At 34.1% G+C, this 12,238-nt stretch overlaps 1 protein-coding gene across 2 annotated transcripts; it reads right to left on the bottom strand.

Annotated features, from left to right (window-relative positions):
* Window positions 1–3,206: 3,206 nt before the first annotated feature.
* Window positions 3,207–11,179, bottom strand: LOC143599294 (N-acylphosphatidylethanolamine synthase-like). 2 transcript variants are annotated; one of them, XM_077077281.1, is made up of 5 exons: window positions 10,920–11,179; window positions 10,716–10,843; window positions 9,774–9,859; window positions 9,451–9,588; window positions 3,207–4,365 (listed from the first exon to the last, which is right to left on the bottom strand). In XM_077077281.1, exons 1-5 carry the CDS (start codon window positions 11,144–11,146, stop codon window positions 4,084–4,086), a joined length of 861 nt encoding a protein of 286 aa, XP_076933396.1. In that variant the 5' UTR covers window positions 11,147–11,179; the 3' UTR covers window positions 3,207–4,083. The 2 variants fall into 2 exon arrangements, with proteins under 2 accessions (XP_076933396.1, XP_076933404.1); XM_077077289.1 differs by having other exon boundaries at window positions 4,107–4,336.
* Between the last annotated feature and the right edge of the window lie 1,059 nt (window positions 11,180–12,238).

The raw sequence follows: 12,238 nt of genomic DNA, 5'->3' as shown, positions 1-12,238 counted from the left end.
TATGAAATTGCTCACCAACATACGTGTTAACAAATATTAATTTATGCATTCTTACAGATTTGATTATTACTTGACTTTGAGTTTGAAGTCGCCATTCTATTTGACACCGCTAGGTTATTAGAAGAATAAACAATATTTATTTCTTGTATTTGGTGTTTATTTGTATGAACGAGATGTGCTACTTTTGTGATTGAATGAAATTAATGAGTTGATTAAATATTGTCACTTTAATAGTTTCTTGTGTTCACGGGCAATCCATTGCATCCCGGCATGTTCCGCCGCCTTTGGTCGAGGTGTGACAGAACATACATGTCATGTTACTTATGCGTTGTGATTACTTATACGCTGATGAGTTAAATTTGGAAAGATGGAGAAGACATTAGATAAGATCGATGGTTGGATCCAATGTGGTTGGTTTATGAGAGGGGTATGAATTAAGCACAGTCAACATCAATGTATAATTTAGGTGTGTTAGGTGATTCGTTTTAGTAACATGTGGGAGAATATATGGAATGAGTTTAGCAGTGAAAAAGATTTTTGAGGATTAGTTCATGAAAAGGAGGAAGACTTGATTATCAACCAACAAAGATTTCTAACTTGTCAAATTGAGTGAAGATGTTTGGAATGCATAATGTTCATGAGTCTTTTACCTTAATGATTGAAATTCTGAAAAACCTAGTCTAAGCAATATCCAATTGGGAGTTTGGTAGTACATGAATGTCTATTACTTAGACACCAAGACCAAGCAACATCTAGAGAGGTGTGCATAATGTCTATTACTTGGGCTATGTAAGTTGTGTATTAGAATAGCAGTGATTGGAATGTATTATGATGTTTTAAATGTATATGGTTTTCCGGAGTATAAAGTATAACTTATACGTCATATAAGTTCAAGCTTCCCTATAAATAGGGGTCTTGACATATACATTCATACATTTTGATCCAATATGTACATGTTCTATTATTTGTCATATCTTGTTGTATATTACTGCTAATCAAGTAATAAAAAATAATTAAAGAGATTTGATTGTGTTTTTCACCTATACTATGGATTCCGCACTTGGTATTTGTATAGTAGATATGATCATGGATTTTTTTTCTCATCTACATTCGGTGCATTAAAATTTCATGGGGTGGGGTGGGGGTGGGGTGGAATTATCTCATATATGTACTTAACGAACACAATTTTAAGGTGGGTGGCTCCCCTTCCGCACACACTAGGTCTGCCCATACTAACAACAAATATAAGTTGTGCTTCGTTGACATTATTAGAATAAAATTGTCGACTAAAGGATCATCATGTTTATGATTATTATTATTATTATTATCTTAAGTGTTGAAGTTTAAGTTTAATTAAGGTAAGTATGTTTAGTGCTTTAGATTAAGAATGTTACTTTTTTTTCTCTTAAACAGTAACATGTTCGGTTGAGTTCATGAACAAGTTAAATTCCTTAGCTAATGAACACAAGCAAGATTTTCCATTCGGTTAGCGTTCACGAAGGTTTAATGCTAAACGAACGAACATAAATAAGGCTTCGTTCGATTTGTTACAGCCCTAGTGATATCATTATCCAAAAATTTTAGACGCCCGTTCAACAATGGGCATCAAATAAGAGGGAAGAACAAACAAGAATACATAGATTAAAAAAATTCGTTTTGGTGTTTAAAAAACACTATATAATTTCAAATGCAAACATCTGGATTAAATAAACATTGTTGATTTTACATTGCCAACCAATTTCTCTTAAACAATAACTGTTTCACCTTTAAAATTAAGACAATATACAGTATAGAAAGTATATGCAATTATAGTTTCCAATGGTGCTATAGGAGATCATGCTTAAAGTTTAAAAGGAAAATTTTATTTAAGACTCAAAAGCGGATGATATGACACCAACTTATCCCATTAAAAATAAACACAGTAAAAGTCAAGCAGTAACGAATTGAGAAGGTCAAAAAAATATACTGTATTAAGTAGCACGTGTTGTATTTAAAGATCATTAACTAATTCCAAAATAGATTAGAACGATATGGTTTCAATATTGAGGTAGCATTGTACGGATCTATAGGTGGTTTCAGTCACTCATAACCTCCTGGTTCAAGTAGTTTTTAAATCAAATCAAGAGTCAAACGTTATCAAAGGTTTTAACGGTTTTAGTATTTGTAAACCAAAACCAAATTATTGAAACTTGAACTCTCATTAGAGCATCTACAACAAGGGGGCTTTCCCCTTGCAACACATATATCCAACTCCACCATTGTAGGTCACAAGTTAATGAGATCAAGTCCTTGCCTGCAAACCTTTAAAGAACTTCACATGTGGGCCCATTTTCTCTCTTCTTCCTCACATACACATATATATACACACTATATGTATAACTAGTTTTTATCCCCCGTATTACGGGTGTTGTTTTATATCGTTTGTTCTAATATTTATTTATTTTTTGAATTTATATTTTCTTTATTATATGAAAGTGGATAATATACTTATGGTTTGATAATAAATTGTTTCACAAATAAATGAGATGATATAACCCGATTTAAAAACTATATGGTTTTGATGAGACCTAAGACCCGTTTATCTTTTTACTATAGAATTGGTTTTTTAATAATAAATAATATTTATGAAAGTTAATAATATACTTATGGTTTGATGAGACCCAAGACCCGTTTATTTTTTTTACTATTAAATTGGTTTTTTTAATTTAAATTATATTATATATATATATATATATATATATATATATATATATATATATATATATATATATATATATATGTATATATATATCTTTTTTAAAATAAAAAAATAAGATATCAATTTTTATTATATCCTATTTTATAGGATTTTTATATCAATAATTTGGTGAGAATAATTTTTAATTTAATGAGATGTTATAACTCGTTTAAAGAATATCTTGGTTTGGTAAGACCCATACCCATGAATTCGGGTCAAATGCATGAGAAGCCTCCATTTAAAAATCAAGCAAATCTGGTGACTCCAAAAAAAGGGGGAGCGATCACATCACGACACGTAGGATTTTTATGTCTTCGTTTATATATATTATAGATAGATTTTAATATTTTTATAAATGGATTTGTGAAGGTTTGTTGTTGTGGGAAAAAAAGTGGAGTTTTTGAGAAAACATTTGAAATCCGATGTGGCAATGGTGTGTCGGTTTGTATGAGTTTGTTGTGGTAATCTGATTTCACAATTTAGGCTTATTGGGCTTAAGCTATATTTAAAAGTGTGTAACACTATGTGAAAACATAATTAGAAAGATTAGAATCAAAAGCGTCCAAATATGTAACTTCTAGCGTGAGCTGCACTGACCGAAAATTCCAAGCAGTATGTAACATATTAATTCGCATGTTTTGATTTTAAGACAAAATACCTCTTTTAGTAAAAAATAAAAACAAAGAAAAAAATAATCACAAATCTATGAGAAAACTATAATTTTACGATTAATAAGTCAATTGTTCAGACCGGTTTTATACCAGTTGGGAGAATAACAAACAATTCACTTGAGAGGTATAAAACAACATATCACAAAATCCAGACCAATAACTGGTCAAACTGAGCCACTAGTTGGTTTTATGTGTCCAATACACCACATATAGCAGCAATAATAATAACACATGATCTTATTGTAGTCACACAATGAGCAAGTAGATACCAATTAAATACTATCAACCAAAATAATATTACAAGCATTATTATTATATTAAATAAGGCACTTGTGAGTATGATGATCCTTAAAAGTGATGCCGATTTTGATTTGACTAAACGTATGGACCACTGTAACTGACCAACAATCACCATGAACCAGACCATGATGAGATTACAAGCATGGGGCCAGATCTAGGTACATTGAAGACTTACCCATTACACCAATATGGTTCATATTGTGCATTCACATGTGAACAAATTATAAATTGCCCTCAAAACTAAGTCTCGGTTGGGCCATACACGTTTGCTGGCTTATTGAATAAAAAAATAAACAAATTCCCTATAATATGATGTATGATTTAACTGACTAGCTAATCAAACACAACAAAATGGGCTCCAAAGATCAAAAGATTTCATACCTTTGGATTAATGCTAATAACTCTTAACTTTTCCAAAACAGATCGAATACGTTCTGATATGTCGATGTAGAGACATTTTTGTGCTGCCTCATCCAACGGCCCCAAAGGCGGCCAACCGTCGTTTAAGAATGAAGATGAATTTCTGGATGTGGATATAGCCGTCTGTTTTAACTTGGCAATGTCAAATTCTATTGGCTCACCAACAACAATCTTTATGTCCTTGTTCCATAAGGGTACCAGAGGTCGCCTGCCAAACATATATTTTTCAGGCATCACCTGTAAACGAATTTATTACCAGCATTAATTTGATGAGGTTTGGTGTGACTTTTATCTTGGGGGGGGGGGGGGGGGGGGAAGAGTCATCCTGATGTGTATGCATAACTTCAATTGATCAGTTTGCATTTTTGGTTGTTCACTTGCCAGCCCATTTCAGTTAAATAGATGGGTCAAAAACATTGTGTGTGTGTGTGTGGAGGTTAGTGGGGTAAAAGACAACACCTGCACCCATTGCTTTAATTGTCATAAAAGTTTTTGTTAAGGTCTATCGCAATCTCGGGTAGCAAAGCTATGTTGTCCAAATCATATATTCAGTTAGTTTTCAGTTACTACTACTAATAGTTACATATTTTATTTTGATGATTTTTCTCATGCAACATCGGTTTATTGCTCAAATACATGATAAATGTTTTCAGCTTTTCATGTCTTTTGTGCTTATGTTCAGTATCCACTAAAAAATCTGGGTCTTAAGAATGCAAAAGAATACATCACTTATAATTTCACAAAAATCTTATCTGAGCGTGGTGTTGAACATAAATCATGTGTGTACATACAACATAATGGCAGTGTTGAAAGAATAAACCGCCACTAGAACAATTTGGTTCATACAGCTGATTATGGTTGAGGCACTTAATCACTCAGGATGATTTACAGCAGTGCAGGAGAAGAAGGATGCCATACATTTAAATCATACTATGGACTTGGAACGAATTCCTGCACTATTGAGGTTGTAAATGGACGTTTACATTACAATAAAGCTTAATCTTGATTGTTGGTTGAAAGCCCAATAGATTGCCAATGGCTACTCTCACGCTTATATAACTCACTATGATGACATTTTATTTGGTGGTTCAAATGCCATATGTTCAAAGTTTCCCTATACAAGATCAGCTACATGATATTGTATATTTTTCAGAGGTAATCTAGACTCATGGAAATGTAAGAAGAAACACACTGTTTTCTGAACAAGTGTTAAGAGTCAAAATACGGAGTTATGGCACATGTGTCACGTGAAATAAGTTGGAAGTACACCAACAGACAAATTGATTAGGCTTAATCGATATAGCTAGTTAACCATTCATATAGCCAAGAACCAAGCCTTTCAAGACTCATGAGACACACTGAAGTTGATTGTCATCGTGACAAACACAAATGGATATTTTGTAAAAAGTCGGGCATGATTGACAGCTTTGCTCCAACTTACAAAGGAGTGTTAGATATATTACCATATCTTCATAACAAATCCACTTAGTTTATTATTTAGGTAGTATTTTCTTTATACAATGAAGGCTAAACCTCAATATCAAGCATATATATTACCATATCTTCATAACAAATCCACTTACATGAAAAAGGGTCAGTTTAAATTCTAACTAATTGCCAATTGTAAAACAGAAATATAGCTACAAATATATATCAAATCATCCAAGCGGCTTAAAAGTCATCCAAAGTATAATAACAAACAAATGTACCCAGTAATAACTAGTAAATAACTATCAACAACGAAGTAATCTTTTAACTTTGTTTAAGGTCCCTTGTTTTTGAGAAAGGAGAATAGTAATAGCAGTAAGCTACTGGGAAGGGCATGAATGCGTGATAGAGGCAAACCTTACCTCTATTGTTCTATCCCAGAGGATTGAGAGGCTGCTACCACCAAGACCCTCGGCTTCAAAAGCTTTTTTTTAACGTTTATGATAGGAATCATGCTCTAGTTCTAGTTTAAATGTCATTTGTCTATCTTGGGAGGGGTCAAAAAAGAAACTTATATTATTATAAATAGGTATCAATAACTAATAGGAAGATGATAGTATGTTTAAGATGGTATTGCCATGGTTACACCAAAACTGAAAATCCGAACAATACTCCACAATCCGATGTGTTTGACGTTCTTATTCTGGATCTTCGTCCCATGTGGCTCAGGTAACAGCCGTCCTACCCAGATCTGACAAAAAATCAACCGATCAGTCCAAATTTGGGTTGATAGGTGATAATTGGGCCATATCGGATCACCTTCGGTGGGCTTTGCACTCCGGTACATGGGTGGGCCACAATGTGAAGCAAAAAACTGTTGTGGGCCGATACTCTCCAAATCTGAGCCCGTTTTATGTGGACGTTGTGTCGCTTCGTTTCTGTCTTCACCATTACGATAGCCATTGGAATTCATGACTACTTTTATTCAATCACAGACAGTGCACCAGATCCCCACAAGTCCTGGCCTATCTCAGTGAAGTGGTGTTGTGTTGATTCCACTCCTGAACGCCTAGTTGTCGTTGTCGCTCAGGATCCAGCCTCCTCTCTGACTGAGTTTTCCTGTTTTGCTTCGATTGTGTGAGCTGATTTCAAGTCCATTTCGGTTATTCTCACACAAATTGATGGTCGCCTTCGTGGTTTTGCGGAATTCCTAGGGCATGCGTTAGTGTCTAAGCAGCCTCACACATTCGCCGTGCTTCAACAACAATTTACGCTGGTCGCAGTGGTGTCCACGTTCAAAATTGGCTATAGACGATTAGACGCCTTGGATGGAAAGGAGGATTGGTACCTATGCTCTTTGGTCCTAATGTCACTCTTCACAATCCGTTTATGGTCATATATGTTGGCTTCATTCCTTCGGTTCAAGGAAGAGATTCCAACAGATATTCTTATCTGACAGGTTCTTCGTGCGAAATTCGCATCTTTGGACCACTCATGTTGACCGGGTTCTGTCTTTTGGCACGTTTGCGTCGGTTGGAACTTTCTTTCATACAAAAGTACCGGGTATACATTGGTGGTACAAGACTGCTAGTCCTGTTTTTGGGTGAATTGTTGGATCATATCATTTGCGGGTGGTGCATGGGCATAGTCGACCACCTGGAAACGCTCTCGGGGAAGCCTCCACCTGGTTGTCGAGTCTTGAGGGCAAGACTTTTTTTTTGGGGGGGGGGGGGGTAATGATAGAAATTATGCTCTAGTTCTAGTCTAAATGTCATTTGTCTATTTTGGGAGGGGGTAACAGCAACTTATATTACTATAAATAGGTATCAATAACTAATGGGGAGAGGAGAGTATGTTTATGTTTAATTTTAAGATGGTACTGACATGGCTCCTGAATATGCAATGAGAGGGCTAGACCTTGGAATTTCTTGTAACTTTTCCTTTTACGTTTTCGTAATACAATCATCCGGTCCTTGTTTTCCTTATTCTATTCTCTAAACTCAATTATTCACAATCATAATCTATCAAACCCTATCATTGGTCCTTTTTTTACGTTTACAAGTTTGGAGCAAAGCATAATCAAGTGTTTACATATTTATAAATTATTTTAGTTAACATATGGATCAATACTAATAGTTTTTGTGAACTGTAATCATAATTGATATGTATACACACACATATATAGGTATCAATAAAAAAAATAATATATACAATATATATAAAATACATAATATATATAAAATACATAATATATATATATATAGGGGAAGGTTAATGTACAAATGAAATTAACGTGCTAAACGTGAGAATCAAGTAGAGTAATTATATATACAAGTAGAGTAATTATGTAATTACATCATAGAGTAATTATCATAGAGTAATTACATAATTACTCTACTTGTATATATAATTACTCTATTTGATTCTCACGTTTAGCACGTTAATTTCATTTGTATTTGATCCAAACCCCATATATATATATATATGTATAGGGTTAGTATCATTTAAGAACTCTAAAAAAGTTAAGAACTCTTAGGAACTCTAAACAACAAAACATTTTTTTTATTTTTTTTACATCTTAACATTTTTTAAGATTAGTTTTATTATATTTTATATAAAAATTTTTGATTACATATATAAATCCAAGTTTACATATGTGTAAAATTTATGTACTAACAATTTACATAGGTGTAAAACAAAACATAGATATGTATAAAAACTAATTTTCAAAATTGTAATCGTACATATAGATATAAAAAAATGATAAAACTACATTCAAATAACATTAACATACAAAAATTTTTATAAAAAACGTTAGTTTTCAAGGGTTCCTTCAAGTTCTTAAATAATTTAACAGTTCTGTAATGATACTCATCCTATATATATAGAGAGAGAGAGAGAGAGAGAGAAAACAAGTGTCGCAGCTCGCATGCCCACCCAACCTACTTTAATCCCTAATAAAAAGTTAACCATTTTAGCCAATTAGGCAATACGCATTGTGCCACCCCTAATAATAGCTAAATAAAATATCATCTTCTATAATCTAGTTAGTTCGTCAAACCAAATGTGAATATTATTGTCATATATATATATATATATAGAGAGAGAGAGAGAGAGCTTGGTTTAAAAAGGCGAGCCTCAGGCATGAGGCGCTCGAGGTGTTGTGAAAACACCTTATTTTACGTGAGGCGAGAAAAAACATGTGGCGCCCTGAAGCAGCGCATCATGGGGTGAGGCATGAGGCATTTGAGGCGGCGCTTCATGTGATGCAGTCTAAATTAAATTAAAAATGTAACCGCTTGGGCCCATCTGCTTAAAATATTAACGTTGGAGCCCATCTGTAAAACATTACCAGCCATAGTATATATAATTATCATTCTATCTTCAACTCAAGTAACTCTTTAATTTTCATATTCAAAGTTTATCTGCTCCTCAATTATTACTCGCATCTTTTTAATTAGTTCAAGCTTATCTTCTCCAAATTATTACACATCTTTTTATGACTCAAGAGGCATGTTTTCTTCACTATTCCTTGTTACTACACATTTGTACTTTCTTTTATTATTAAACGCTTGTCTAATAAATTTTTTATATTTAATCAGCTCGTTTTTATAAGAATGCTTTGCAACTTTTAAGTATGTTTTTATAATGTTTAAACTACGTATAAAGTATTCATGTTTAGTTTTATAAATATGCTTTATCTTTATGATTGATTAACAAGTAGAATATGTCAAGTACAATTAACTTTTAGTACTTTTTGTATTGAGCACCTCACATACGTGAAGCTCTCGCCTAGCGCTTCATGCTTCAGTTTTTTGGACCAAAACGCCTCGCCTCACCAAACGCTTTTTTAAACCAAGGTATAAAGAGAGAGGGAGAGAGAGAGAGAGTTACCTTCTGGAAACCATGATGAACAATTGGCAAGACTATTGGGGTTACAGGGGCACGGGCAATGAGACTAGCAGTTCCCCACTTCAATCGTTTTATTGGTTCATCTTCTTGGTAGACTTTTCCTTGAGGAAACGTATGTAGCTGTCCAAACAAATAGATTAAAGAGTCAAGACAGTGATGAAAATTACCTAAAAGGTACAGCGCAATACTTTTTGTAAAGTAAAATCATAAAAAAAATTGGATAGACTAAGCTTTGAGTGTGTGTAAATATCTAAGAATGACCTCAAGAATTGTGGAAAGAAATACAGTAATATAGATAAAAATACCCATTCACCATTACTTAACAGCTCAAGAGCTTCTGTCATGTGTTCCTGATATATGCCACCACCCCTAGTAATTGGAATGCATTTGCCTGCAGTTTTATACAGTTTTAAAGGTGAAGCATGATTACAGTCAAGAAAATAAAAGGCAGATCCACTGAAATGCTACTGCAAAGCACATGAAATCACAATTATTATAAATGACCACTATTAAACTACCAAAGAGCAGTATCAGCAAAGAAATCAATTTCCACAACTGATACAACTAGCTATAACATGAGGCAAATTAACAGACACAAATTTTCAGGTCCAGTGGCAAATAATTAACCTTATCAAGAAACGATTCAATACGATGTGTTACTCGCAAGGCCCATCACGTGTCATCACTATCATTCTATATTGTCAAAGATGTAGAAAATATAGTTCTACAAACTTATTATTAAATATTCAAATTGGTGCATCAAGTTCTTAATGAAAAAAATCTAGTTCATAGGGAGTTTCCCTGAGTTGGGCTGTTCTCAAAAAATCTATATCAACTGAACATTGGGTACCTTTATAAGGCTTAGTTTACTACTAGTATTCATATTAGTCTGAATATGCATAAGTGGTATCAATTTGAAGGTTAAGTTATCCTACAGTCTCCTAAATCTAGGATGGGTAGAAATACACAATGGATCGCAAAATATAACACAATGCCGAGCAAATAACACAATGTTGAGGAAAAACAACACAATGATAAATAAAAAGGCACAATGATCTGAACAAAAATTCTAAAATCTACAAGCTAGAAATTGAAAAACGAAAACCTAAAATCCAATATCATAGAGTTCAACGAGACGGTTCCAATGCCGGTAGTATAAGTTCAATCGGAGTTCGTTTGAAACACTTCATATGACTTCCTAATTTGAACCCTATTTCTAAAAAATATAGCGAATTAACAAGTGTTACCAAGCCTGAAAAAATATGAAAGAAGGCTATTTTTGAAGCAAATGTCTTCAGCGGATAGTACCCATCGTTGGAGGTCCGCATTACAGGTGGGAAAGCCTTTAAACCCCCACATACATGGATCATCCAACCTGCAACTTAGACCTAATAAATTAGTTGAATTGGAGGAAATGATTGAAAGTAGTGTTAAGTTATAAAGTGACTGACGTGGACATGTGATTGCTAACGGTGATGAGAGGGGTTCCGTTTGGTCTGGATCTGACAAGGTGAAGGAGAGTGTCGGCGTTGTCAACGGAAGTGGAGTTGAGAAGAATGGCCACCGCCTTCGCGAATGCTCCCACCGCCATTATCACCGTCTTCCTTGGTAACCCGCCCAGGTGATTCGCCTTACCCGCCCACTCCATTTTACGACCACCCATAACTCTTCTCTTCATTCGGTCAAATTTCACAAGGTTGTCAGAATTTGGGGGAAGAAAAAGCTTGTGTTCGAAATTATAAAAGCTTCTTTCAATGCGGCGATGCCACCCCACACCCCCGCGGTGATATTGGGGCGAAAACGGGTGGATTTTATCGCCGGATATGGTGAAAAATATTATTATTTTATTAACGATATCATTGTCAAACGGTCAAAAATAAAAAAGAAAATTAATTAAAACAATATATATCTAGCTATCTATATAATTACCTATCATAAAATCCTATGTGTCGCTCTCACGTCACTCCTCTATTCATTAACCAACAATCTTTTCAACCTCCATACTTATGATTTTCACACTCTTTTAATTCATAACATGTATCCTACACTTTGATATTTTTGGTTTCTTCATTAGTTGTTGGTGGTGATTAGTGGTGTGTTTATAAAAGTTTTCTGCGTGTCTGATTTAGGCATCGGATGTTGCTGCTGCTTTGAATCATGATGTGTTCGCTGTTGCAGATCAGAGCATCAGTGGACTGGACCTGGCAGCCCAACATTTGGAATTAAAACCGGAACGAGGCTTTGTGTATCGAACCTTGAGTACGGTGTCTCCAATGAAGATATTAAGGTAATTGCTACTATGTTTACTTTGTTACAGTTTACCATGGCTAGATTAGATTAGTCTGATTTGGTTGTTTGTTGATTGATGAATCTAAGAGAAAGTAAATTGAAATTTGTGTACTTTGAAGTAGCGATGAGATATGTACGCTACCGGTACCGTGAGAACTTGAACAAAATTGAGTACTGAATGTATTGGTTCAGTGTCGGTATTTCATTCGTAACTAAGGGAATCAAGAAAGCAAAAAATATATCACATTTCTAGAACTTACAATATGGAAAATCTTGTCTTTAAAATTATAGAAATTTTTTGTTTTTCTTACATGGGTGAGATTAATTGAATCGGCGCAGGAGCTTTTTTCAAAAGTCGTTCATTTGAAGAAGTATTATATAAACCCGAATAGCCCTTAAATGAGTCATAATGTCTACAACGCATCGTTATATTACCGTTTTTGAATTTGGGGATTATGCGGTACACAAACATTGTAGATAA

Source organism: Bidens hawaiensis, unplaced genomic scaffold (assembly GCF_021521415.1).
Source record: "Bidens hawaiensis isolate Kalapana, Puna unplaced genomic scaffold, B.hawaiensis_p1.1 tig00001920_1, whole genome shotgun sequence".
Lineage (NCBI taxonomy): Eukaryota > Viridiplantae > Streptophyta > Magnoliopsida > Asterales > Asteraceae > Bidens > Bidens hawaiensis.
The sequence above is the reverse complement of the archived record's forward strand: the minus strand, read 5'-3'. Positions and strand labels throughout refer to the sequence as shown.

What these genes read in the sequence shown, in the direction of transcription:
- LOC143599294 (XM_077077281.1), bottom strand. Translation starts at nt 11,146, where the DNA reads ATGAAGAGAAGAGTTATGGGTGGTCGTAAAATGGAGTGGGCGGGTAAG. An exon ending in TGTTAAGTAATGGTGAATGG is followed by an intron (nt 9,589 to 9,773) that starts GTATTTTTATCT and finishes TTGTTTGGACAG; the next exon opens with CTACATACGTTTCCTCAAGG. An exon ending in TTCATCATGGTTTCCAGAAG is followed by an intron (nt 4,366 to 9,450) that starts GTAACTCTCTCT and finishes ATTCGTTTACAG; the next exon opens with GTGATGCCTGAAAAATATAT.